A 27,532-nucleotide genomic window follows, 5' to 3' on the forward strand; every position below is an offset into this window, starting at 1 on the left:
AAGTCATTAAACTTGAGGGTTCTGGGTTTAGTTTTGGATCCAAATTTTCATTCGGCAAGTTTTGGTTTCAATTTCAATGAAAACTTAACCGGTGTATTGGATTGTTTCCGTCCATTTTAAGCAGAAACCCGGAACATGTTTTTCGAAGTCATTAAACTTGAGGGTTCTGGGTTTAGTTTTGGATCCAAATTTTCATTCGGCAACTTTTGGTTTCAATTTCAATGAAAACTTAACCGGTATTGGATTGTTTCCGTCCATTTTAAGCAGAAACCCGGAACGTTTCGTTCTTGGGTTTCACTAAAGTCACTGAAATTCCGATGACAAATGTCGAGCATTTGTTGGAATTTGCTGTGCTTAGCAATAGCAACCCTGTCTCGGACCTCAGTTCATGAGTTTGAATGGCACAGCATCGAATCAAGCACAGATTCATTCACGAATGATTCAGTACTCAGAAACGGAGTCCAACACAAACTTGACATGTGTCCGAGCTCAAGATACGTAGTAGTTGCAAAGAACATACTAAACGTAATGACGGGACATGGCAACCATGTGCCAAGGACCTGCCAAGAATCAAGAAATCAAAGCGTTAATAATGTCATGGACGCGGGCCGGCCGACCGAGCATCCGGCAAGTGTTCAGGCGAAGAGCATCTGGGCGTGCGGGGTGAGGTCCTTTTGCGCCTCCTTGATGGTGCCCTCTGCGACGCCGGTGGCGGCGGCCACGTCCTTGACGGACCTACCGGCGCCGGTGCGCTGCACGACCATGTAGATGACGGCGGCGGCGATGGACTCGGGGTTGCGGCGCACGTCGAGGCCCTGCTCGAGCCTCCGCACGGCCTCCCCGGCGTCGCGCACCTCCTGGTTGCCGAGGCCGAGGCGGGAGCAGAAGCGGCGCAGGTAGTCGGCGGAGCGCACGACGCCGATGTCGAGCACCTGGCCGCCGCCCTCCTCGCCGAGGACCCGCTTGATGTGCGTCGTCATCTTGCCGATGGCCTTGCGGGACTCGGCGCCGTCGGCGGTGACGGAGGCGAGCTCCTTGTAGGTGCGCGGCATGCCGAGGTTGCGGCAGGCGATGTAGAGGCAGGCGGCGTAGAGGGCGTCCTTGCCGCGGCCGCGCGGCGGGCAGCCCTTGGCGTCGTCGAGCCGCTTGTACGTGTCCTTGGCCTGGTCCCGGATGGTGGCGACGAGGCCGAGGCGGTCCGCCATGTCGGCGATGCCGCGGAAGGCGTCGGCGAGGGCCCTGTCGGAGGCCGAGGCGGCGTCGAAGGGCACCGACATCCTGGGTAGGGATTTGGTGTTGTCGCCTGCGGCGGCGGCGTTGGGGTTCTTGGAGTAGGCGATGGCGGTGGAGAGCTTGGCGTCGAGGAAGGGGTCGCCCGTGGAGCCTACGCGGCTGGGGTCGCGGTCGTCGCCGCCGCCGCCGGCGTCGCCGCTGAAGGTGCGCCACTCGGAGCCCTCGTCGATGAAGTGCGCGTCGAGGACGAGCGCGCACTCGGTGCAGATGGTGTCGCCGGTGGCGTGGTCGAGGACCACCTCCGTGGCGCGGTGGCAGTCCGGGCAGAACACCCGCTCGTCCGCGGCCGAGCCGACCATGGCCGCTGCTGCTGCTGCTGCCGCGGCGCGCGAGCTCGTCTGGATTTGGGGACGAATCGAGGCTGCGGCGGCGGCAGGCGTGGGGAAAGTAAAGAGGATCGTTGAGAGGGGGGTGGGCTGGCATTTATAGAGGGAGTAGGTCGGTTGAGAGACGCGGCGGTGGGTGGGCCGTGCGCGTCACGGACACAGACGCGAGTTCGACTCGGGTACGAGATTCGACCTAGCTAGGAAGAACTTTCCTTGTTGTTTCAGCTCCACTCACACGCCACCACGTGGCTGAACTAATTATCGCAACAACGCACTTTGGTACGTATCTCCAAAACCGGGCAGGAGCTTTTATTACACACTAAAGTGAGCACTGCATGAATAGAATATGACTTTAATTAATAGGTGAACAAATGGTGTACCATGGTGAACACCTTATTAGATTCCGGGTGTCTCTAATGTTTAGTGGACTGAGACTCAACTTATGTTTTAGTCGAATTACTTTTTAGGACTATGAACCTAAACAAAGTACAAACAGAAGCAAGCACGAATCTTCAAGCACAAACAAAATCCAACGCACAAACACGTGACTGAGGCATAAGCTACGTCTCAGCTAGCTGAAACTTAGCAATTTCATTAGATTTCTATGAATAATTTGATTCGTTTTATTAATAGATTTGTATGAATAATTTAATTCTCATTCGACACCCTTAATGGAGTACTGAGTCTTTCTTGATGTCTACTGAAAGACACATATGTTGTATAATATTTTCCCCCGCAAGCTGCAACACAGCAATGTCCGTAAAATCGATTAAGACGAGCTTGGCACATGTACGATCGTGTGGTACCAAAGATGCTATTATTTCTCTATTTTCTTACCACCATTCCAATTGATATTACTAGCTTTAGCCTTCCGTCTAAAAAAATATGATATTACTGAGATTGGTGTTGTGCTTTGGAATGAAGAAGGTCATCTCGCACCACGACGAATCAACAAAGCCGTACAATTGGCTAGGAGAGTCTATAGAATCCCCCAACAGAGATGGACTACACCCCACATGGCAGAGATATAAGCAGCACACCTTCACCAGTGGATGGTCACTGGGGCATCTCTTGATTCAAAGACAATGTTGGTAGGTTGTACCGTGCGACCACTGCTCACACATAGCAATCAATGGCTATGATTTTCTTGTGGGGCATGCATGCGCCATGTGAATGTCTTACAAAGGGTCTATTGGCGTCCTCTAGATCTTCCCGCCTTGAATATTGGGTCTGCCCTATTGAATTGGATGAGATATGATAAGCTCATTGAGTACTGTCATATGGAGTCGCTACTTCAGTGCGCAAAGAGGGTTAGAGCATCTCTACTAGACTCCTATAAAGGCTTCCAAAAGGTCGTTTTTGGGAGAGGTGAGATGATTTCCTGGGGAGCAAAGAGTGATGTTATCCACCAACTTCCTAAAAATTGCTCCCTGTAATTTTTATGTTTCTTAAAGAAAATCTTTATACAACTATTTCGTGCATCTAGATATCCTAAAATTGTGAATGCAACCATGACTAGGATAAAAAACATTGGGATGATACCCCAGGAGCATTTTTTTATTCGCCTTTAATTTGGCTGTATTTGCTTTGATATTGTGTTCATTAACAATATCATCCCAATGTTGCTCATTCTGCATATTTTCTTCTTCAATCCTCTTGTTGACTTCCTAAAACCTTTTCATTTTTCCTCCATCTTCCTTGGTGCCTCATTTGCTATCTCCAACCTCTCTTATGCTTTTTTCTATTTTCATCGGCTTTGTTGTTCTCCTCGACTATGGTGTTCAATCTTCCAATAGAAGCATATTTTTCTTCAACACACAATCTAAACTTCGCTTCCATAACACAACCACATGGAGATTACTAGAAAATCCTAAAACAACTTGAATTGGAAAAAAGTTCACATAATCCCTAATCGAGCAAGCCTTACAAACTTCACCTCGGCAAACGATGCCGCTGAGGGGCTTTCCATCCTAGTTCTCCACCCATGAAATGATGATAGCTGTGATGGCGAGCTCACTTGGAGAGAAGGAGTCAGGGTCACGAGAACTCAATGGAGGAGAGCTGGCGGGGTTGTGGGAGCCCAAGCTCTAGGTCGGCCAAATTAGGGTCAACCGAGGGACATCATTGGTGCAGAATGGTGGCGGGTGCTTGGGGAAGGGTAATTTCATGGGAAGGCATACAGACGGAAAGGGTTAGACCGAAGGCGGAAAAAATGGCCCCACGTGAAATTTCATTCAGGCGATTGTTCTCCTGGATGTCCACGAAAGTGTTGGAAGATTTTTTTTCTGGGAGATCCCTTCTCGGAGGGGAAGGGAAGTGATTTTAGGAGCTCCGTCTTTGGGGGGGGGGGGGGGGGAGCCATAATTGGGCTCTGATGGAGCACCCTTTTCTAGGTTTTATAGAAAGTTTGGCGGTATATTGGGATCAAGTGTGAACATATGGAACATATGGGGACTGATGGAGATGCTTTCATAGGCCAGGAAACTCAAATGCTACGTAGGGTTGGGCAGTGTTGAGATGGTTGAAACCCAGTTTGTGTTCCAGGGCTCATTATAAACCATTATGTGATTTCAGGTGCACCTTGAGAGCTTTGCTTTTCCTTTCCTTCTCGGCAGGCATTGCCGCAACCCTAAGTCAATCGTGTGTTAGAGGTGTGCATGGGTGAGGCCATGAAAATATATAGTTTGTGCCACTCTTACAAATGTATGGCATTACATAATTTTAAGAGTATTTGCTCCGTAAGAATCAGGATTATCATATTCATTCAAATAATGGGTATGAAGAGTGCAATCAGAGAGGATACAATCGGATAGTGGAGAAACCACATCCACGGCCATATTTTTCAGATTATGAACCAAACCGGAAAGTGGCTACACAACATATATTGTTGAAGGATAGAGGGATATGCGGAATATGTTGGATGTATTATTGAGCCTCATGGGCGAGTATATATATGCGTACATAGATCATCTTGGAGTGCAAGACAAGACACGAGATCTATCTCTATCCTAGACTACCTAAACCGTACGTATACTCTAACACTCCCCCGCAGTCGTAGCAGGAGCGTCGTGAACAACATGAACGACGTGGACGGTCAGACTGGAGATAAACCGAAGTGGACCCCAGAAGGCTGACACTCCCCCGCAGTCGTAGCGGGAGCGTCGTGGACGGTGTCGCGTCGCGGATGCTTGGACTGTAGAAGAGGCTGGTGAGGCGCAAGCGAGGTGGTAGCCCGTTATGCCGATGTCGAGGTAGCCGAGAGCGTGGGTGCTGCAACCTTGGTCGAGGGAGCCGCACGAGGGATTGTCGTGGTCGATATCGTGGCCGGGTGCCGGTGTCAATGTAGCCGCATGCGAGGTAGTGTGCGAGGAGAGTGACGGAGACGCGTCGGGGCAGTCGTGGAGATGGTCGATGCCGAAGTCGATGCAGTCTAGGCCGTCGAGGACGAAGTGCAACCATGGTTTTGCCAGAACCAGGCGCACGTCGGGGACGAAGGCATACTCTGGTTTTGCCAGAACCGAGTACGCATAGAAGAACTCAACGGTGACGCGTCGAAGCAGTCGTAGAGGCAATGCCGATGAAGACGTCGTCGAAGCCGATGAAGACGAGGCGCCGGTCCGAGCTTGCTAGGCCCAGGGACGCGTCGGGGAGAAGGCACGTATCAGTGTTGCCAGTACCGGGCGTGCGGGGGTAGGGAACATTACAAAGTGCGCGCCATGTCGGAGTAGACTAGTAGAGGAGGTCTCGACGACGGGTGTCGGAATAGAGGAGCAGGTGGTGTAGTCGGGGAAGAGGCGAGTCTCGACGACGGGTGTCGGAGTAGAGAAGCAGGTGACGTAGTCGGGGAAGAGGCGAGGACGCTGGCGGCAAAGCTGTAGTGTACAAAGACGTAGAAGGCGATTAACCCAGCGGTGACCAGGGGTGGTCATGCTGGACGCCTAGACGGGCGTTGCGGTGATCGGCGAGCCCAGCGCGACCTGAAGTGGTTGGCGAGCCCAGCGGCGACCTGAGATGGAGGCGCGGCGGCGGTACACGAAGTAAGCGAGGAAGACCCAGCGGCGTGACGAAGACCATGCGCGGACGGAGGCGACCCGCGCCGAAGGGGCGGCGCTGTGCTGGCCTCGGACGTCGATGCGCGGGGGACGGCGAAGGTGACCGCGTGCGGCGAAGCCACGGCCTGAGGGGCCAGCGTAGCTGCAGGGCGCGAGTCGGTGCAGCGGCGGGATGCCACCAGCGACGTACGCGCCTCAGAAGGCGCGTCGTTGGCTAGCAGCGTGGACCAAAGGCGGCGGCGCTGCGACCCAAAGGGGCGACGCAGCGGCAACCCGATGCTCAATCGGTGGTATGCGCGTGCTCAGGGACGTGCTTGGCGGAGACGTGTGCGGGTCGGTTGATCAGACCGACGGCGGCGCTACACGTGCCATGGCGTGGACTACGCGCCGCAGATCAGAGTCGTTGGCGACGTTGTCGTTGATGTCCTGGACGATGACGGCGAAGACGAACCGGCGATGGAGACCGTGCAGACGAAGGTGGCCGCCTGCGACGCAAACGGCGTCCCATGTGCATCGCGTGCAGCCGTGCCCCACGGTAGATGGAGGCGGTGCCAGGCCCGGTCAACCGGCTCTACGACCGGCCCGGTCGGCCCAGGTCCCGGTCAGACCGGCTGCTGGACCGGACCAACTGGCCACAGTCCCGGTCAAACCGGCTGCTGGGTCGGACCAGCCGGCCACAGTCCCGATCGTCCAGGAGGCTCCGCTCATCCGCCCGGTCGGCCGCCCGGTCAGACCGGCTGCTGGACCGGACCAGCCGGCCACAGTCCCGGTCAAACCGGCTGCTAGGCCGGACCGGCCGAGGCGGAGACGACGCGTGCGAGCCGGCCGCGGCAGCCTACCAAGGCAGGCGCTACAGCCAGCCAGCAAGTCGACCGCGGTGGCCGGCGTAGGGCGGATGATGGAGGAGAGCCGGTGCAGAGTTCGATGCCGAGGTTGGAGTAGAGACACGTGATGATGGCGGCGGTGGGCGACTCAATCCGATCTATGATCTGTAAAACCAAAAAGAAAACGCCGGTCGAGCGACCGGCGGAGCAAAAAGAAAACCAATCTAAAGATTGGAAAAAAAGACTCGAGGGCAGCGGATCAATAGATCGGCGAACGAGCCCTCATACGGGTTGCGTGGCCCCCGGAGTAGATCATGGAGATCGACCTCCCCGGGGGTGGCGCCTGATACGTCTCCAACGTATCTATAATTTCTGATGTTCCATGCTTGTTTTATGACAATACCGACATGTTTTGTTCACACTTTATGTCATATTTATGCGTTTTCCGGAACTAACCTATTGACGAGATGCCGAAAGGCCGATTCTTTGTTCTGCTGTTTTTGGTTTCAGAAATCCTAGTAAGGAAATATTTTCGGAATCAGACGAAATCAACACCGAAAGTCTTAGAATTCCCGGAAGCTTCCGGAACACCGAAGGAGAGTCGGAGGTGCGCAGCAGGGGGCCCACACCATAAGGCGGCGCGGGTGGCCCCCTGGCCGCGCCAGCCTATGGTGTGGGGGCCCCAGCCGCCTCCTTGCGCCGCTTCTCCGCCTATATATTCGTCCCTGACCTAAAAACATCGACCAGTACGACGGAAACAGAGAAAACCATCCAGAGCCGCCGCCATCGCGAAAGTCCAATTCGGGGGACAGAAGTCGCTGTTCCGGCACCCTGCCGGGACGGGGAATTGCCCCCGGAGCCATCTCCACCGCCGTCTTCACCGCCATCTTCACCGCCATCGCTGCCTCCATGATGAGGAGGGAGTAATCCACCCCCGAGGCTGAGGGCTCCGCTGTAGCTATGTGGTTAATCTCTCTCCCATGTACCTCAATACAATAATCTCATGAGCTGCTTTACATGATTGAGATTCATATGAGTTTTGTATCACAATTCATCTATGTGCTACTCTAGTGATGTTATTAAAGTATTCTATTCCTCCTGCATGGTGTAAAGTGGACAGGGTGTGCATCATGTAGTACTTGGCGTAGTTTATGATCGTGATCTCTTATGGATTGTGAAGTTAACTATTACTATGATGGTATTGATGTGATCTATTTGGTTATGTTGATCTATCTTGCACTCTAAGGTTATTTAAATATGAACATTGTTGTGGAGCTTGTTAACTCCGGCATTGAGGGTTTGTGTAATCCTACGCAATGGTGTTCATCATCCAACAAGAGTGTAGAGTATGCATTTATCTATTCTGTTATGTGATCAATATTGAGAGTGTCCACTAGTGAAAGTATGATCCCTAGGCCTTGTTCCTAAATACTGCTATCGCTGCTTGTTTACTGTTTTACTGTGTTACTACTGCTGCGTTACTACTGCTTGTTTACTGTCCTGGGCAAAGCACTTTTCTGGTGCCGTTGCTACTGCTACTATATATTCATACCACCTGTATTTCACTATCTCTTCGCCGAACTAGTGCACCTATTAGGTGTGTTGGGGACACAAGAGACTTCTTGCTTTATGGTTGCAGGGTTGCATGAGAGGGATATCTTTGACCTCTTCCTCCCTGAGTTCGATAAACCTTGGGTGATCCACTTAAGGGAAAACTTGCTGCTGTTCTACAAACCTCTGCTCTTGGAGGCCCAACACTGTCTACAGGAAAAGGAGGGGGCGTAGACATCAAGCTATTTTCTGGCGCCGTTGCCGGGGAGGAAAGGTAAAAGGTACTCACACTCCGGATCCCGGCTACTAAGCTATTTTCCGGCGCCGTTGTAAGTACTCGAAGCTATTTCCTTTAGATCCTGCAATTGCAACTTTTTGTTTCTTGTTTACACTAGTTAGGCATAATGGAAAACAACAAAAAAATTGGTGAGCTTTTTAATCTTTTTCCTGATTTAGAATTGTTTGATGCGAAAATTAAAAAACCTATGGAACCTTATTTGCATGCTAGTAGCGATGTTATTAGTATGAATGCAATTACTACTAATGCTATGGAGAAGTCTAAGCTTGGGGAAGCTAGTTTATATAAAAATAATCTTTTTTTCTCCTCAGCTTTGGAAGAAATATTTTGCTCTGATAATGCTTTATCTCCCATATGCGATAGCTCTAATGATGCTTCTGATATTTTAAATCCACCTGCTGAAAGTATTCCGTATAAAATACCTATGAAAATTATTGAACGTGTTATGGATAACCACTATAAAGGGGATGGAACTGTCCATCCTAAAGATCATTTACTGTTTTTGCATGAATTATGCGGGTTATTCAAGTGTGCAGGTATCTCTATGGATGAAGTGAGGAAGAAGCTATTCTCTGTTTCATTTGTCCGGTAAAGCGGCGCATTGGTATAAATTGTTGGAGAATAGTCATTCTCTTGGTTGGGAGGAAATTGCATCTCTCTTTTATTCTAAATTTTATCCTCCTCATGAAGTGCATATTGATAGGAATTATATTTATAACTTTTATCCTCGTGATGGAGAGAGTATTTCTCAAGCGTGGGGGAGATTGAAGTCACTAATGCTCAAATGTCCCATTCATGAGCTCCCCCGTAATGTTATTGTTAACAATTTTTATGCGAGACTTTCAGGGCAACACAAGGACTATCTGGATGCCTGTTCGGAAGGATCTTTCACAAGCAAGGAGATTGAAGCTAGGTGGGATCTTCTTGATCGGATTGAGGACAACGCTGAAGGATGGGAGAACAATGAAGGTAAAGAGTCAGGTATAAATTATGATTATGAATGCATTGAAGCTTTTATGAATACCGATAAATTTCGAAATATGAGTGCTACTTATGGTCTTGACTCTCAAGTTGCTGTAAATCTTTATAAAGCCTTTGCTTCTCATTTTGAATTGCCTAAAAAGAATTTTGATAAGTATCATGAACCTTTTAAAGAGGCTTGCATGAAGAATGAAATTGTTGTTAATTATTGCAATAAGCATGCTCAAACTCCTAAGAATGCTATTTCCTATAAGCATGTTAATTTTTGTGGAATGCATAGACCTTGTGGAATTAATCAAGTCAAAGATGAATATTGCATCCATCATATTAATGAAAAAACTAGAAAGTGGTTTAGGGCTCTAGATGATCTTGGTAAAAAGGTTTGTGCCCTCTATCCTTTTATTTGTGAAGTTTGCCATGAAGTGGGTCATTTTAATTTTCAATGCTCCTCCGATGATAATTTGAACCCAATGAGTGCTGCAAATTTGTATTGTGATGATGAAATTACTCCTAATCAGCATGATGAACTTACTTTATTTTTGGGGTGTGAAGAACTGTCGAGAAAAATCTCTTTGTTACATATGAGTGATCTTGATATTGATGATGTCTTGCATGGGTGTTTTTCTTATTGCATTGATAATAGCCATACAAATACTTACATACAAAATATTTTAGAAGACGACACCTTGCCAAAATATGATAGGACCGCCATGTGTTTTGAACTAATTAATGAAAAGGAGGAATCCTCCCAAGTTTCTTCTATTGTTTCTAAAAGTAAATCAGGTTATGCGGACAAGCCACCCTTCAAGCCTCTTCCTCCTAAAGAGGGAAATGAAGAGAAGGAAGAGAAGAAGAAGAAGAAGAAGAAGGGAACGAAGAAGAAGAAGAGGAAGAAGAAGGAGAATAAAAAGAAAGAGGTAACGGCGTATCCCCGCGTGAATGAGATAACGCTAAGTAACCGTAAGTATGTTGCTCCTAATGATTATTCTGATAATGAATCTAAATATGATGATCTTCCTATGCCCTTTACATACATTAGGGATCATGATTTGAATGAGCACACTACTTTTGATATTGCAAATCTCTGGGAAACTAATTCTGAAAATGATGATGATAATAATTGCCATAGTGTCAGTGCTATCCATGCTTCCTCCCATAATGATATAGAAAGCTCTAAGCTTGGGGAAGAGGTGTTTGAAAATCCTTTTGCTACTGATCATTATGTGTTTGATACATCTCCTTCTAATAACAACGATGGTATGGTCATAGATAAACCGACTGTGAAAGATAACTATTCTATTTCTTATGATGACACTGTGCCTCCGATCTTTGATGATTATTATAAAGAATGCTATGATATAGGTTATAACTACCCTTATGAAACTTGTCATAGTCATGATTGGGTTACCAAAAACGATTCCCTTAATATGCAACTTGTTTACCATGTTCAAATTCTTGATAATAATCCTGCTCCAATTACTATTAATGAGAAGAACTCTTCTTATGCCAAAATTAATGATACTTCTATGCATATGAACCATGATAAGAATGTTTTAGGTGATGGGTATATTGTGGATTTCATCAATGATGCTACTGAAAGTTATTATGAGAGAGGGAAATATGGTTGTATGCATCTTAATAATATTAAGTTTCCCCTCTTTATGTTGAGAATCTTGAAGTTACTCGTGTTTTATCCTCTTATGCTTGTCACTTTGTTCTTCATGAATTCATTTGTGTATAAGATTCCTCTTCATAGGAAGCATGTTAGACTTAAATTTGTTTTGAATTTGCCTCTTGAAGCTCTCTTTTGCTTCGAATACTATTTCCTGCGAGTGGATCATCAAAACTGCTGAGCCCATCTTATAATGGCTATAAAGAAAGAACTTCTTGGGAGATAACCCATGTGTTATTTTGCTACAGTACTTTGTTTTATATTTGTGTTTTGGAAGTTGTTTACTACTGTAGCAACCTCTCCTTATCTTAGTTTTGTGTTTTGTTGTGCCAAGTGAAGCCTCTAATCGAAGGTTGATACTAGATTTGGATTTCTGCGCAGAAACAGATTTCTATCTGTCACGAATCTGGGCTGCTTTCTCTGTAGAAAAATCAGAAAAATATGCCAATTTACGTACGTGTTCCTCAGATATGTACGTAACTTTCATTAGTTTTGAGTTTTCTGATCTGAGCAACGGAAATATTTATTAAAAATTCGTCTTTACGGACTGTTCTGTTTTGACAGATTCTGCCTTTTATTTCGCATTGCTTCTTTCGCTGTGTTGGGTGGATTTCCTTGTTCCATTACCTTCCAGTAGCTTTGAGCAATGTCCAAAAGTGTTAAGAATGATTGTGTCACCTCTGAACATGTGAGTTTTTGATTATGTACTAACCCCTCTAATGAAGTTTATGAGAAGTTTGGTGTGAAGGAAGTTTTCAAGGGTCAAGAGAGGAGGATGATATACTATGATCAAGAAGAGTGAAAGCTCTAAGCTTGGGGATGCCCCGGTGGTTCATCCCTGCATATTTCAAGAAGACTCAAGCGTCTAAGCTTGGGGATGCCCAAGGCATCCCCTTCTTCATCGACAAATTATCAGGTTCCTTCTCTTGAAACTATATTTTTATTCGGTCACATCTTATGTACTTTACTTGGAGCGTCTGTATGTTTCTTGTTTTTGCTTTTGTTTGAATAAATGCTTGTGTGGGAGAGAGACACACTCCGCTGGTTCATATGAACACATGTGTTCTTAGCTTTTAGTATTCATGGCGAAGTTTCTTCTTCGTTAAATTGTTATATGGTTGGAATTGGAAAATGATACATGTAGTAATTGCTAAAATGTCTTGGATAATGTGATACTTGGCAATTGTTGTGCTCATGTTTAAGCTCTTGCATCATATACTTTACACCCATTAATGAAGAAATACATAGAGCATGCTAAAATTTGGTTTGCATATTTGGTTTCTCTAAGGTCTAGATAATTTCTAGTATTGAGTTTGAACAACAAGGAAGACGGTGTAGAGTCTTATAATGTTTACAATATGTCTTTTATGTGAGTTTTGCTGCACCGGTTCATCCTTGTGTTTGTTTCAAATAAGCCTTGCTAGCCTAAACCTTGTATCGAGAGGGAATACCTCTCATGCATCCAAAATACTTGAGCCAACCACTATGCCATTTGTGTCCACCATACCTACCTACTACATGGTATTTCTCCGCCATTCCAAAGTAAATTGCTTGAGTGCTACCTTTAAAATTCCATCATTCACCTTTGCAATATATAGCTCATGGGACAAATAGCTTAAAAACTATTGTGGTATTGAATATGTACTTATGCACTTTATCTCTTATTAAGTTGCTTGTTGTGCGATAACCATGTTTCTGGGGACGCCATCAACTATTCTTTGTTGAATATCATGTGAGTTGCTATGCATGTTCGTCTTGTCTGAAGTAAGAGAGATCTACCACCTTATGGTTAAGCATGCATATTGTTAGAGAAGAACATTGGGCCGCTAACTAAAGCCATGATCCATGGTGGAAGTTTCAGTTTTGGACAATATCCTCAATCTCATATGAGAAAATTATTAATTGTTGTTACATGCTTATGCATAAAAGAGGAGTCCATTATCTGTTGTCTATGTTGTCCCGGTATGGATGTCTAAGTTGAGAATAATCAATAGCGAGAAATCCAATGCGAGCTTTCTCCTTAGACCTTTGTACAGGCGGCATAGAGGTACCCCTTTGTGACACTTGGTTAAAACATGTGCATTGCGATGATCCGGTAGTCCAAGCTAATTAGGACAAGGTGCGGGCACTATTAGTATACTATGCATGAGGCTTGCAACTTGTAAGATATAATTTACATGATACATATGCTTTATTACTACCGTTGACAAAATTGTTTCATGTTTTCAAAATCAAAGCTCTAGCACAAATATAGCAATCGATGCTTTTCCTCTATGGAGGACCATTCTTTTACTTTCATTGTTGAGTCAGTTCACCTATTTCTCTCCATCTCAAGAAGCAAACACTTGTGTGAACTGTGCATTGATTCCTACATATTTGCATATTGCATTTGTTATGTTGCTTTGTGATGCTGTCCAGGACTGGCGCGTGGTTGACGAGGGAGGAAATCCCTGTTGTGTAGCTTTCTGGTCCCCGGCAACGGCGCCAGAAAATAGCTTGATGTCTACGTTCCCCCTCCTTTCCTGTAGACAGTGTTGGGCCTCCAAGAGCAGAGGTTTGTAGAACAGCAGCAAGTTTTCCCTTAAGTGGATCACCCAAGGTTTATCGAACTCAGGGAGGAAGAGGTCAAAGATATCCCTCTCATGCAACCCTGCAACCACAAAGCAAGAAGTCTCTTGTGTCCCCAACACACCTAATAGGTGCACTAGTTCGGCGAAGAGATAGTGAAATACAGGTGGTATGAATATATAGGAGCAGTAGCAACGGTGCCAGAAAATAGCTTGCTGGCGTGTAATTGATGGTGGTAGTATTGCAGCAGTAGTAACGCAAAGAAAACAAGAAACAAGCAGCGATAGCGATATTTAGGAACAAGGCCTAGGGATTAGACTTTCACTAGTGGACACTCTCAACATTGATCACATAACAGAACAGATAAATGCATACTCTACACTTTTGTTGGATGATGAACACATTGCGTAGGATTACACGAACCCTCAATGCCAGAGTTAACAAGCTCCACAATAATGCTCATGTTTAAGTAACCTTATAGTGTAAGATAGATCAAAAGACTAAACCAAGTACTAACATAGCATGCACACTGTCACCTTCATGCATATGTAGGAGGAATAGATCACATCAATATTATCATAGCAATAGTTAACTTCGCAATCTACAAGAGATCATGATCATAGCATAAACCAAGTACTAACACGGTGCACACACTGTCACCTTTACACACGTGCAGGAGGAATAGAACTACTTTAATAACATTGCTAGAGTAGCACATAGAATAGTAGTGATACAAAACTCATATGAATCTCAATCATGTAAAGCAGCTCATGAGATTATTGTATTGAGGTACATGGGAGAGAGATGAACCACATAGCTACCGGTACAGCCCCGAGCCTCGATGGAGAACTACTCCCTCCTCATGGGAGCAGCAGCGGTGATGATGATGGCGGTGGAGATGGCAGCGGTGTCGATGGAGAAGCCTTCCGGGGGCACTTCCCCGCTCCGGCAGCGTGCCGGAACAGAGACTCCTGTCCCCCAGATCTTGGCCTCGCGATGGCGGCGGCTCTGGAAGGTTTCTGTGGTTTTCGTCAATCGTGTCGAAGTTTTAGGTCACGACGGCTTAAATAGGCGAAGAGTCGGAGTCGGAGGGGCCACAGGCTGCCCAAACCATAGGGGGGCGCCCCCCCCTGGCCGCGCCGGGGTGTGGTTTGGTGGCCCTGTCCCCCTTCTCTGGCGGTTCTCGTGTGTTCTGGATGCTTCCGGTGAAAATAGGAACTTGGGCGTTGATTTCGTCCGATTCCGAGAATATTTCGTTACTAGGATTTCTGAAACCAAAAACAGCAGAAACAGAACGGCACTTCGGCATCTTGTTAATAGGTTAGTTCCAGAAAATGCACGAATATGACATAAAGTGTGCATAAAACATGTAGATAACATCAATAATGTGGCATGGAACATAAGAAATTATCGATACGTCGGAGACGTATCAGCATCCCCAAGCTTAGTTCTGCTCGTCCCGAGCAGGTAAAACGATAACACAGATAATTTCTGGAGTGACATGCCATCATAACCTTGATCATACTATTTGTAAAGCATATGTAGTGAATGCAGCGATCAAAACAATGTATATGACATGAGTAAACAAGTGAATCATAAAGCAAAGACTTTTCATGAATAGCACTTCAAGACAAGCATCAATAAGTCTTGCATAAGAGTTAACTCATAAAGCAATAATTCAAAGTAAAGGTATTGAAGCAACACAAAGGAAGATTAAGTTTCAGCGGTTGCTTTCAACTTATAACATGTATATCTCATGGATATTGTCAACATAGAGTAATATAATAAGTGCAATAAGCAAATATGTAAGAATCAATGCACAGTTCACACAAGTGTTTGCTTCTGGAGGTGGAGAGAAATAGGTGAACTGACTCAACAATAAAAGTAAAAGAATGGTCCTCCATAGAGGAAAAGCATCGATTGCTATATTTGTGCTAGAGCTTTTATTTTGAAAACATAAAGAGAGCATAAAAATAAAGTTTTGAGAGGTGTATGTTGTTGTCAACGAATGGTAGCGGGTACTCTAACCCCCTTGCCAGACAAACCTTCAAAGAGCGGCTCCCATTTTATTTTATTTTTGGATGGCACTCCTTCCAACCTTTCTTTCACAAACCATGGCTAACCGAATCCTCGGGTGCCTGCCAACAATCTCATACCATGAAGGAGTGCCTTTTTATTTTAGTTTTATTATGATGACACTCCTCCCAACCTTTGCTTACACAAGCCATGGCTAACCGAATCCTTCGGGTGCCGTCCAACAATCACATACCATGGAGGAGTGTCTATTTTTGTTAATTAATTTGGGACTGGGAATCCCATTGCCAGCTCTTTTTGCAAAATTATTGGATAAGCGGATGAAGCCACTAGTCCATTGGTGAAAGTTGCCCAACAAGATTGAAAGATAAACACCACATACTTCCTCATGAGCTATAAAACATTGACACAAATCAGAGGTAATAAATTTTGAAGTGTTTAAAGGTAGCACTCAAGCAATTTACTTTGGAATGGCGGAGAAATACCATGTAGTAGGTAGGTATGGTGGACACAAATGGCATAGTGGTTGGCTCAAGTATTTGGATGCATGAGAAGTATTCCCTCTCGATACAAGGTTTAGGCTAGCAAGGTTATTTGAAACAAACACAAGGATGAACCGGTGCAGCAAAACTTACATAAAAGACATATTGAAAACATTATAAGACTCTACACCGTCTTCCTTGTTGTTCAAACTCAATACTAGAAATTATCTAGACCTTAGAGAAACAAAATATGCAAACCAAATTTTAGCATGCTCTATGTATTTCTTCATTAATGGGTGCAAAGCATATGATGCAAGAGCTTAATCATGAGCACAACAATTGCCAAGTATCACATTATCCAAGACATTAATAGCAATTACTACATGTATCATTTTCCAATTCCAACCATATAACAATTTAACGAAGAAGAAACTTCGCCATGAATATTAAAAGCTAAGAACACATGTGTTCATATGCAACAGCGGAGCGTGTCTCTCTCCTACACAAGCATGATGTAATCCAATTTATTCAAACAAAAACAAAAAATAAAAGCATACAGACGCTCCAAGTAAAGCACATAAGATGTGACCGAATAAAAATATAGTTTCAAGAGAAGGAACCTGATAATTTGTCGATGAAGAAGGGGATGCCTTGGGCATCCCCAAGCTTAGACGCTTGAGTCTTCTTGATATATGCAGGGGTGAACCACCGGGGCATCCCCAAGCTTAGAGCTTTCACTCTCCTTGATCATGTTGCATCATACTCCTCTCTTGATCCTTGAAAACTTCCTCCACACCAAACTCGAAACAACTCATTAGAGGGTTAGTGCATAATAAAAATTAACATATTCAGAGGTGACACAATCATTCTTAACACTTCTGGACATTGCATAATGCTACTGGACATTAGTGGACCAAAGAAATTCATCCATCATAGCAAAAGAGGCAATGCGAAATAAAAGGCCGAATCTGTCAAAACAGAACAGTTCGTATTGACGAATTTTAAAATGGCACCAGACTTGCTCAAATGAAAATGCCCAAATTGAATGAAAGTTGCGTACATATCTGAGGATCATGCACGTAAATTGGCTTAATTTTCTGAGCTACCTACAGGGAGGTAGACCCAGATTCGTGACAGCAAAGAAATCTGGAACTGCGCAGTAATCCAAATCTAGCACTTACTTTTCTATCGACGGCTTTACTTGGCACAACAAAACACAAAACTAAGATAAGGAGAGGTTGCTACAGTAGTAAACAACTTCCAAGACACAAAATAAAAACAAAGTACTGTAGCAAAATAACACATGGGTTATCTCCCAAGAAGTTCTTTCTTTATAGCCATTAAGATGGGCTCAGCAGTTTTAATGATGCACTCGCAAGAAATTGTATTTGAAGCAAAAGAGAGCATCAAGAGGCAAATTCAAAACACATTTAAGTCTAACATGCTTCCTATGCATAGGAATCTTGTAAATAAACAAGTTTATGAAGAGCAAAGTAACAAGCATAGGAAGATAAAACAAGCATAGCTTCAAAAATTTCAGCACATAGAGAGGTATTTTAGTAACATGAAAATTTCTACAACCATATTTTCCTCTCTCATAATAACTTTCAGTAGCATCATGAGCAAACTCAACAATGTAACTATCACACAAAGCATTCTTATCATGAGTCTCATGCATAAAATTATTACTCTCCACATAAGCATAGTTATTCTTATTAATTGTAGTAGGAGCAAATTCAACAAAGTAGCTATCATTATTATTCTCATCAAGTGTTGGAGGCATAGTATAATCACAACAAATTTTACTCTCCATAGTAGGTGGCACCAAAAGACCACTATCATTATAATCATCATATATAGGAGGTAAAGTATCATCAAAGAAAATTTTCTCCTCAATGCTTGGGGGACTAAAAATATCATGCTCATCAAAACCAGCTTCCCCAAGCTTAGAATTTTCCATATCATTAGCAACAATGGTATTCAAAGTGTTCATACTAACATGTTCCATGGGTTTTTTAATTTTCGGATCAAACCATCCATGTCTTAACTCAGGAAATAGAATAAAAAGCTCATTGTTGTCCATTATGCCAAACTAGTGTAAACAAGAAACAAAAAGATGCAATTGCAGGATCTAAAGGAAATAGCTTTGAGTACTTACGACGACGGAAAATAGCTTGGTAGCCGAGGTCCGGAGTGTGAGTACCTTTTACCTTTCCTCCCTGGCAACGGCGCCAGAAAATACTTGATGCTGTCCAGGACTGGCGCGTGGTTGACGAGGGAGGAAATCCCTGTTGTGTAGCTTTCTGGTCCCCGCAACGGCGCCAGAAAATAGCTTGATGTCTACGTTCCCCCTCCTTTCCTGTAGACAGTGTTGGGCCTCCAAGAGCAGAGGTTTGTAGAACAGCAGCAAGTTTTCCCTTAAGTGGATCACCCAAGGTTTATCGAACTCAGGGAGGAAGAGGTCAAAGATATCCCTCTCATGCAACCCTGCAACCACAAAGCAAGAAGTCTCTTGTGTCCCCAACACACCTAATAGGTGCACTAGTTCGGCGAAGAGATAGTGAAATACAGGTGGTATGAATATATAGGAGCAGTAGCAACGGTGCCAGAAAATAGCTTGCTGGCGTGTAATTGATGGTGGTAGTATTGCAGCAGTAGTAACGCAAGAAACAAGAAACAAGCAGCGATAGCAGTATTTAGGAACAAGGCCTAGGGATTAGACTTTCACTAGTGGACACTCTCAACATTGATCACATAATAGAACAGATAAATGCATACTCTACACTTTTGTTGGATGATGAACACATTGCGTAGGATTACACGAACCCTCAATGCCGGAGTTAACAAGCTCCACAATAATGCTCATGTTTAAGTAACCTTATAGTGTAAGATAGATCAAAAGACTAAACCAAGTACTAACATAGCATGCACACTGTCACCTTCATGCATATGTAGGAGGAATAGATCACATTAATATTATCATAGCAATAGTTAACTTCGCAATCTACAAGAGATCATGATCATAGCATAAACCAAGTACTAACACGGTGCACACACTGTCACCTTTACACACGTGCAGGAGGAATAGAACTACTTTAATAACATTGCTAGAGTAGCACATAGAATAGTAGTGATACAAAACTCATATGAATCTCAATCATGTAAAGCAGCTCATGAGATTATTGTATTGAGGTACATGGGAGAGAGATGAACCACATAGCTACCGGTACAGCCCCGAGCCTCGATGGAGAACTACTCCCTCCTCATGGGAGCAGCAGCGGTGATGATGATGGCGGTGGAGATGGCAGCGGTGTCGATGGAGAAGCCTTCCGGGGGCACTTCCCCGCTCCGGCAGCGTGCCGGAACAGAGACTCCTGTCCCCCAGATCTTGGCCTCGCGATGGCGGCGGCTCTGGAAGGTTTCTGTGGTTTTCGTCAATCGTGTCGAAGTTTTAGGTCACGACGGCTTAAATAGGCGAAGAGTCGGAGTCGGAGGGGCCACAGGCTGCCCAAACCATAGGGGGGCGCGCCCCCTGGCCGCGCCGGGGTGTGGTTTGGTGGCCCTGTCCCCCTTCTCTGGCGGTTCTCGTGTGTTCTGGATGCTTCCGGTGAAAATAGGAACTTGGGCGTTGATTTCGTCCGATTCCGAGAATATTTCGTTACTAGGATTTCTGAAACCAAAAACAGCAGAAAACAGGAACTGGCACTTCGGCATCTTGTTAATAGGTTAGTTCCAGAAAATGCACGAATATGACATATAGTGTGCATAAAACATGTAGATAACATCAATAATGTGGCATGGAACATAAGAAATTATCGATACGTCGGAGACGTATCACTTTGCATTGACAATTATCCATGAGATATACATGTTACAAGTTGAAAGCAACAGCTGAAACTTAATCTTCCATCGTGTTGCTTCAATACCTTTACTAAGAATTTATTGCTTTATGAGTAACTCTTATGCAAGACTTATTGATGCTTGTCTTGAAAGTACTATTCATGAAAAGTCTTTGCTATATGATTCAATTGTTTACTCATTACATTTACATTGTTTCGAATCGCTGCATTCATCTCATATGCTTTACAATGGTATGATTATGTTGGTAATATGTCACCTCAGAAATTATCTTTTATCGTCTACCTACTCGAGGACGAGTAGGAACTAAGCTTGGGGATGCTGATACGTCTCCAACGTATCTATAATTTCTGATGTTCCATGCTTGTTTTATGACAATACCAACATGTTTTGTTCACACTTTATGTCATATTTATGCGTTTTCCGGAACTAACCTATTGACGAGATGCCGAAAGGCCGATTCTTTGTTCTGCTGTTTTTGGTTTGAGAAATCCTTGTGAGGAAATGTGTTCGGAATCGGACGAAATCAACACCGAAAGTCTTAGAATTCCCGGAAGCTTCCGGAACACCGAAGGAGAGTCGGAGGCGGGCAGCAGGGGGCCCACACCATAAGGCGGCGCGGGTGGCCCCCTGGCCGCGCCAGCCTATGGTGTGGGGGCCCCAGCCGCCTCCTTGCGCCGCTTCTCCGCCTATATATTCGTCCCTGACCTAAAAACATCGACCAGTTCGACGGAAACAGAGAAAACCATCCAGAGCCGCCGCCATCGCGAAAGTCCAATTCGGGGGACAGAAGTCGCTGTTCCGGCACCCTGCCGGGACGGGGAATTGCCCCCGGAGCCATCTCCACCGCCGTCTTCACCGCCATCTTCACCGCCATCGCTGCCTCCATGATGAGGAGGGAGTAATCCACCCCCGAGGCTGAGGGCTCCGCTGTAGCTATGTGGTTAATCTCTCTCCCATGTACCTCAATACAATAATCTCATGAGCTGCTTTACATGATTGAGATTCATATGAGTTTTGTATCACAATTCATCTATGTGCTACTCTAGTGATGTTATTAAAGTATTCTATTCCTCCTGCATGGTGTAAAGTGGACAGGGTGTGCATCATGTAGTACTTGGCGTAGTTTATGATCGTGATCTCTTATGGATTGTGAAGTTAACTATTACTATGATGGTATTGATGTGATCTATTTGGTTATGTTGATCTATCTTGCACTCTAAGGTTATTTAAATATGAACATTGTTGTGGAGCTTGTTAACTCCGGCATTGAGGGTTCGTGTAATCCTACGCAATGGTGTTCATCATCCAACAAAAGTGTAGAGTATGCATTTATCTATTCTGTTATGTGATCAATGTTGAGAGTGTCCACTAGTGAAAGTCTAATCCCTAGGCCTTGTTCCTAAATACTGCTGCGTTACTACTGCTTGTTTACTGTTTTACTGTGTTACTACTGCTGCAATACTACCACCATCAACTACACGCCAGCAAGCTATTTTCTGGCACCGTTGCTACTGCTCATATATATTCATACCACCTGTATTTCACTATCTCTTCGCCGAACTAGTGCACCTATTAGGTGTGTTGGGGACACAAGAGACTTCTTGCTTTGTGGTTGCAGGGTTGCATGAGAGGGATATCTTTGACCTCTTCCTCCCTGAGTTCGATAAACCTTGGGTGATCCACTTAAGGGAAAACTTGCTGCTGTTCTACAAACCTCTGCTCTTGGAGGCCCAACACTGTCTACAGGAAAAGGAGGGGGCGTAGACATCAGCGCCGTGCAGAAACTTTGCGGCGGCTAGGTCAAGGAGTGTGCCGCTTTGATACCATCTTGAAGGATAGAGGGATATGCAGAATATGTTGGATGTATTATTGAGCCTCATGAGCGAGTATATATAGACGTACATGGATCATCTTGGAGTGCAAGACAAGACACGACATCTATCGCTATCCTAGACTATCTAAACCGTACGTATACTCTAACATATATATGAATGGAAACATGGGCCTTCAGTCACAAATACGGAGCAAATACAAGGCGGGTACTACTTGGCGTGAATATTTTGTCTAATGTTGCACTGAAAATATGACTTGTGTAAGAACTAGCTGCGGTGTTTTGGAACATGGGTCCATATGCTCTCTATATTTTGAAATGCATCTTACATATATTTTAAATTTTCAAAAAAATTGAAACTAAAAGTTCGCACGTACATCTTCATGTGCTACGTGCTCACAAAGTCGTTTCATAAAAAATTGACTTATCATGTGACGTGTGTAAAAAAGACAAAATTCAGTGCTAAAAATAATGCTTTTCACAAGATAAACTTTATCTTTTTTATATAGACCACACAAAATATTGGTTTTTCGTGAAACTTGACGAACGCACGTATATTATATAGATGTACATGTAGAATTTTTCGTCCAAATTTTTCGACATTTCGAAATATAATTTTTTAGTAGAGGGAGCATACGCACCCGGGAGCCGAATTGAATTTCCGCTAAATACCGTGATCTGCTAAAGAACAATAAAAATAGGGTGTTGATCGAGACTGCATTTTCAGAACCGGCAGACACATGCTCCCGGCGGAACTCCAAATCTTATTGGTCCACGTCAGAGTGGGGTCAAAATAATGGCAGGGTATTTTTTCAGGTAAAGTTGAAAATTAATAGGTATAGATACCTGCCAGGTGACATAAAAATCACCCATGACCCACGTCCTTTACCCCTACCCCCACATCCCCTCCCACCTACCACCACGACAGTGCGGGATGGAGGCGGCGGCTGCATGGAGCGGCGACGGTCAGAGCTTGGCCGAGAAGGTGTCGGGCGGCTGGGCGGCAGCGCGGCGGCGGCGCCCGGGGCTGGGCCGCATGAGCGAGCTGAGGCAGACGGCGAGCCCCGATGCCTGGCTGTTCCTAACCCCGCTCGCGAGCATGCACGCCATGACCGCCACATCGTCGTCGCTGCGCCGTTTGCGAGCACGCCTGCATGCGTCTGCCACGCCGCCCCTCCCAGCGCGCCCGCCGCGATTTCGTTGCCGCACTATTCGTGAGCACGCCCGCGCGCGTCCGCCATAGCGGTCGTCATCGGCGCGCCGACGTTCGCGAGCACGCCCGCGCGTGTACGCCGCGCCCGCCACGTGCGTCCGCCACGCCGTCGCAGACGCCACGTCCGCCACAGCCATGGGAGCAGCCGATGTGGTGCAGCGGGTCGAAGTGCTCGAGGAGCAGCACGGTCGCGCCGCGGGCCGCCGTTGTATGGTAGTCTCGAGCAGTACGGTCGGGGACGAGGCCATCTGTCGGGGACGAGGCAGATGGCGATCCCCGCTACCAGGTTGTTCCTGACCCGCCCGCGAGCACGCACGCCAGGGCTGCCGTGTCGTCGTCGCACGTGCAAAAGTTTCGACATCGGAATTTAGACAAATTTTGACTTTTCTTTTTCGAAATTTAGAACCGGCGCACTAACATGGCGTGCAGAGGCGGCGGCATGCGATGCGACATGGCAGAATATGCGGCAGAGTGGCTGGGATGCCACTAGTAGAAAAATGGGCATCCATCTAAGCCATAAATACCGGTTCCCTTACGAACCGGTACTAAAGGAGGCATTAGTACCGGTTGCACTGCCCAGACCTTTAGTACCGGTTCGTGACACGAACTGCTACTAAAGGGTAGACCTTTAGTACCGGTTCGTATCACGAACCGGTACTAAAGGTTTTTCTGCTCCCCCACGCAGCTCCACACCCCCCCCCCCCCGTGGATCGCCTTTTTTGACACTGTAAAATAGAAAAGAAAATGATAGAAAATTCAAAAAATAAAATGTTTTCAGATTCTTGTATGTTATGCAACCTACTATTAGGGAAAATTAAGAAATTTGAATTTTCACTTTTTTTGCAAAAAAGTTTTGAAAAATGGTAAAACGGCAATAACTTTTGCATAAGACGTCGAAAAAAAACGTATAATATATCAAAAAAATTCGTGGAAAAAGTTACATCCGATTTCACCCGGGTTTACCCGGTTAGCCAATTTTTAGATTCTCAAAATTCCAAATGAAAATATGAAAGCAGGAAGATTTTAGGTTTTTCCCAAAAATTTAGAATTTTATATTTTCTTTATTTTTTAAAAATTAAAATTAAAAATTATAAGATTTTTTGAATCCTAGAATATTACTATTACTTTTAGCAAATTATAAGATTTTCAAATTTTTAGGTTTAAGGTTTGGCAAAAAAAATATTAAAATTTTTAAAAATAAATAAAAATAATACAAATTAAAAGTTAATTTTATTTATTTATTCAACATTATTATTACATCATTACTTTTGTTTATTAAAAAAATTATTTGCAATACAAATAATAAAGAAGTGTGACATTGACCAACATGTTAATAGGATTGATATGATAGTAGTATCAACAACATGAGCGCGAAGCACTTGGAAGTGGGACGGAAAGGAACCCGGAAGTTAAGCGTGCTAGTGTTGGAGTAGTGTGAGGATGGGTGACCGACCGGGAAGTTTGACCAAGGGTAAGTAATTGACTAGAGATTAAGTGTAGTTAGAGACTAACGGAAATATTAGAAATTGTGAAAAAAAGGGAGTGAAAAATAATTAGAAGAAAAATGGATAAAAAAAATTAAACGAAATAGCCTTTTTGTGAAAAAAAATAAAAAAAAAGATCACCAGCCCCGCGGGGACCTTTAGTACCGGTTCGTAAGGAACCGGTACTAAAGGTGGGAGGCCTTTAGTGCCGGATAATTAGTACCGGTTCCAAAACCGGTACTAAAGACCCTTTGGAACCGGTACTAAAGGGGGGTTTTTCTACTAGTGTGCGGTCTCTGTGAGCAACGGGAGAAGCGGCACCACTGTGGCTCTAGATGCGCCCATGACGGGAAAGAAGGCCATGTCGGTGCGCAACAGGTTGAGTGCGCGGCCGCCTTCGCTGGCGGAACCTTCCTACAGCGGGTGGAATACCCGTTACGCCACCCGGGTTTCTTTCGCCTGCGGACCAACACAGCACTGCCGCCACGGCTCCTTGCGCCGGCCGACCAGACGGTCAGAGCTTGGCCGAGAAGGTGTCGGGCGGCTGGGCGGCAGCGCGGCGGCGGCGCCCGGGGCTGGGCCGCATGAGCGAGCTGAGGCAGACGGCGAGCCCCGATGCCTGGCTGTTCCTAACCCCGCTCGCGAGCATGCACGCCATGACCGCCACATCGTCGTCGCTGCGCCGTTTGCGAGCACGCCTGCATGCGTCTGCCACGCCGCCCCTCCCAGCCGCGCCCGCCGCGATTTCGTTGCCGCACTATTCGTGAGCACGCTCGCGCGCGTCCGCCATAGCGGTCGTCATCGGCGCGCCGACGTTCGCGAGCACGCCCGCGCGTGTACGCCGCGCCCGCCACGTGCGTCCGCCACGCCGTCGTGGACGCCACGTCCGCCACAGCCATGGGAGCAGCCGATGTGGTGCGGCGGGTCGAAGTGCTCGAGGAGCAAGACGGCGCGCGCCGCGGGCCGCCGTTGTATGGTAGTCTCGAGCAGTACGGTCGGGGACGAGGCCATCTGTCGGGGACGAGGCAGATGGCGATCCCCGCTACCAGGTTGTTCCTGAACCGCCCGCGAGCACGCACGCCAGGGCTGCCGTGTCGTCGTCGCACGTGCAAAAGTTTCGACATCGGAATTTAGACAAATTTTGACTTTTCTTTTTCGAAATTTAGAACCGGCGCACTAACATGGCGTGCAGAGGCGGCGGCATGCGATGCGACATGGCAGAATATGCGGCAGAGTGGCTGGGATGCCACTAGTAGAAAAATGGGCATCCATCTAAGCCATAAATACCGGTTCCCTTACGAACCGGTACTAAAGGGGGCATTAGTACCGGTTGCACTGCCCAGAGCTTTAGTACCGGTTCGTGACACGAACTGGTACTAAAGGGTAGACCTTTAGTACCGGTTCGTGTCACGAACCGGTACTAAAAGTTTTCTCGCTCCCCCACGCAGCTCCACCCCCTCGTGGATCGCCTTTTTTGACACTGTAAAATAGAAAAGAAAATGATAGAAAATTCAAAAAATAAAATGTTTTCAGATTCTTGTATGTTATGCAACCTACTATTAGGGAAAATTAAGAAATTTGAATTTTCACTTTTTTTGCAAAAAAGTTTTGAAAAATGGTAAAACGGCAATAACTTTTGCATAAGACGTCGAAAAAAACGTATAATATATCAAAAAAATTCGTGGAAAAAGTTACATCCGATTTCACCCAGGTTTACCCGGTTAGCCAATTTTTAGATTCTCAAAATTCCAAATGAAAATATGAAAGCAGGAAGATTTTAGGTTTTTCCCAAAAATTTAGAATTTTATATTTTCTTTATTTTTTAAAAATTAAAATTAAAAATTATAAGATTTTTTGAATCCCAGAATATTACTATTACTTTTAGCAAATTATAAGATTTTCAAATTTTTAGGTTTAAGGTTTGGCAAAAAAAAATATTAAAATTTTTAAAAATAAATAAAAATAATACAAATTAAAAGTTAATTTTATTTATTTATTCAACATTATTATTACATCATTACTTTTGTTTATTAAAAAAATTATTTGCAATACAAATAATAAAGAAGTGTGATATTGACCAACATGTTAATAGGATTGATATGATAGTAGTATCAACAACATGAGCGCGAAGCACTTGGAAGTGGGACGGAAAGGAACCCGGAAGTTAAGCGTGCTAGTGTTGGAGTAGTGTGAGGATGGGTGACCGACCGGGAAGTTTGACCAAGGGTAAGTAATTGACTAGAGATTAAGTGTAGTTAGAGACTAACGGAAATATTAGAAATTGTGAAAAAAAGGGAGTGAAAAATAATTAGAAGAAAAATGGATAAAAAAAATTAAACGAAATAGCCTTTTTGTGAAAAAAAATAAAAAAAAAGATCACCAGCCCCGCGGGGACCTTTAGTACCGGTTCGTAAGGAACCGGTACTAAAGGTGGGAGGCCTTTAGTGCCGGATAATTAGTACCGGTTCCAAAACCGGTACTAAAGACCCTTTGGAACCGGTACTAAAGGGGGGTTTTTCTACTAGTGTGCGGTCTCTGTGAGCAACGGGAGAAGCGGCACCACTGTGGCTCTAGATGCGCCCATGACGGGAAAGAAGGCCATGTCGGTGCGCAACAGGTTGAGTGCGCGGCCGCCTTCGCTGGCGGAACCTTCCTACAGCGGGTGGAATACCCGTTACGCCACCCGGGTTTCTTTCGCCTGCGGACCAACACAGCACTGCCGCCACGGCTCCTTGCGCCGGCCGACCAGACGGTCAGAGCTTGGCCGAGAAGGTGTCGGGCGGCCGGGCGGCAGCGCGCGGCGCGCCGGCCGGGGCCGCATGAGCGAGCCGAGGCGCACGGCGAGCCCCGATGCTCGGCCGTTCCTAACCCCGCCGCGAGCATGCACGCCATGACCGCCACATCGTCGTCGCTGCGCCGTTTGCGAGCACGCCCGCATGCGTTCGCCACGCCGCCTCCGGCGCGCCCGCCGCGATTTCGTTGCCGCACTATTCGTGAGCACGCCGCGCGCGTCCGCCATAGCGGACGTCATCGGCACGCCGACGTTCGCGAGCACGCCCGCG

General features: G+C 45.6%; 1 protein-coding gene across 1 annotated transcript; it reads right to left on the bottom strand.

Moving 5' to 3' along the window:
- Positions 1-404: 404 nt before the first annotated feature.
- On the bottom strand, positions 405-1,669 carry LOC127327417 (transcription initiation factor IIB). Its single transcript, XM_051354193.1, has one exon. It carries the CDS (start codon positions 1,590-1,592, stop codon positions 636-638), a length of 957 nt encoding a protein of 318 aa, XP_051210153.1. The 5' UTR covers positions 1,593-1,669; the 3' UTR covers positions 405-635.
- Between the last annotated feature and the right edge of the window lie 25,863 nt (positions 1,670-27,532).

The sequence above is a fragment of the Lolium perenne genome, chromosome 1 (assembly GCF_019359855.2).
Source record: "Lolium perenne isolate Kyuss_39 chromosome 1, Kyuss_2.0, whole genome shotgun sequence".
NCBI classification, from domain to species: Eukaryota; Viridiplantae; Streptophyta; class Magnoliopsida; order Poales; family Poaceae; genus Lolium; species Lolium perenne.

Coding starts and splice junctions, on each gene's coding strand:
- LOC127327417 (XM_051354193.1), bottom strand. CDS start 1,592: ATGGTCGGCTCGGCCGCGGACGAGCGGGTGTTCTGCCCGGACTGCCAC.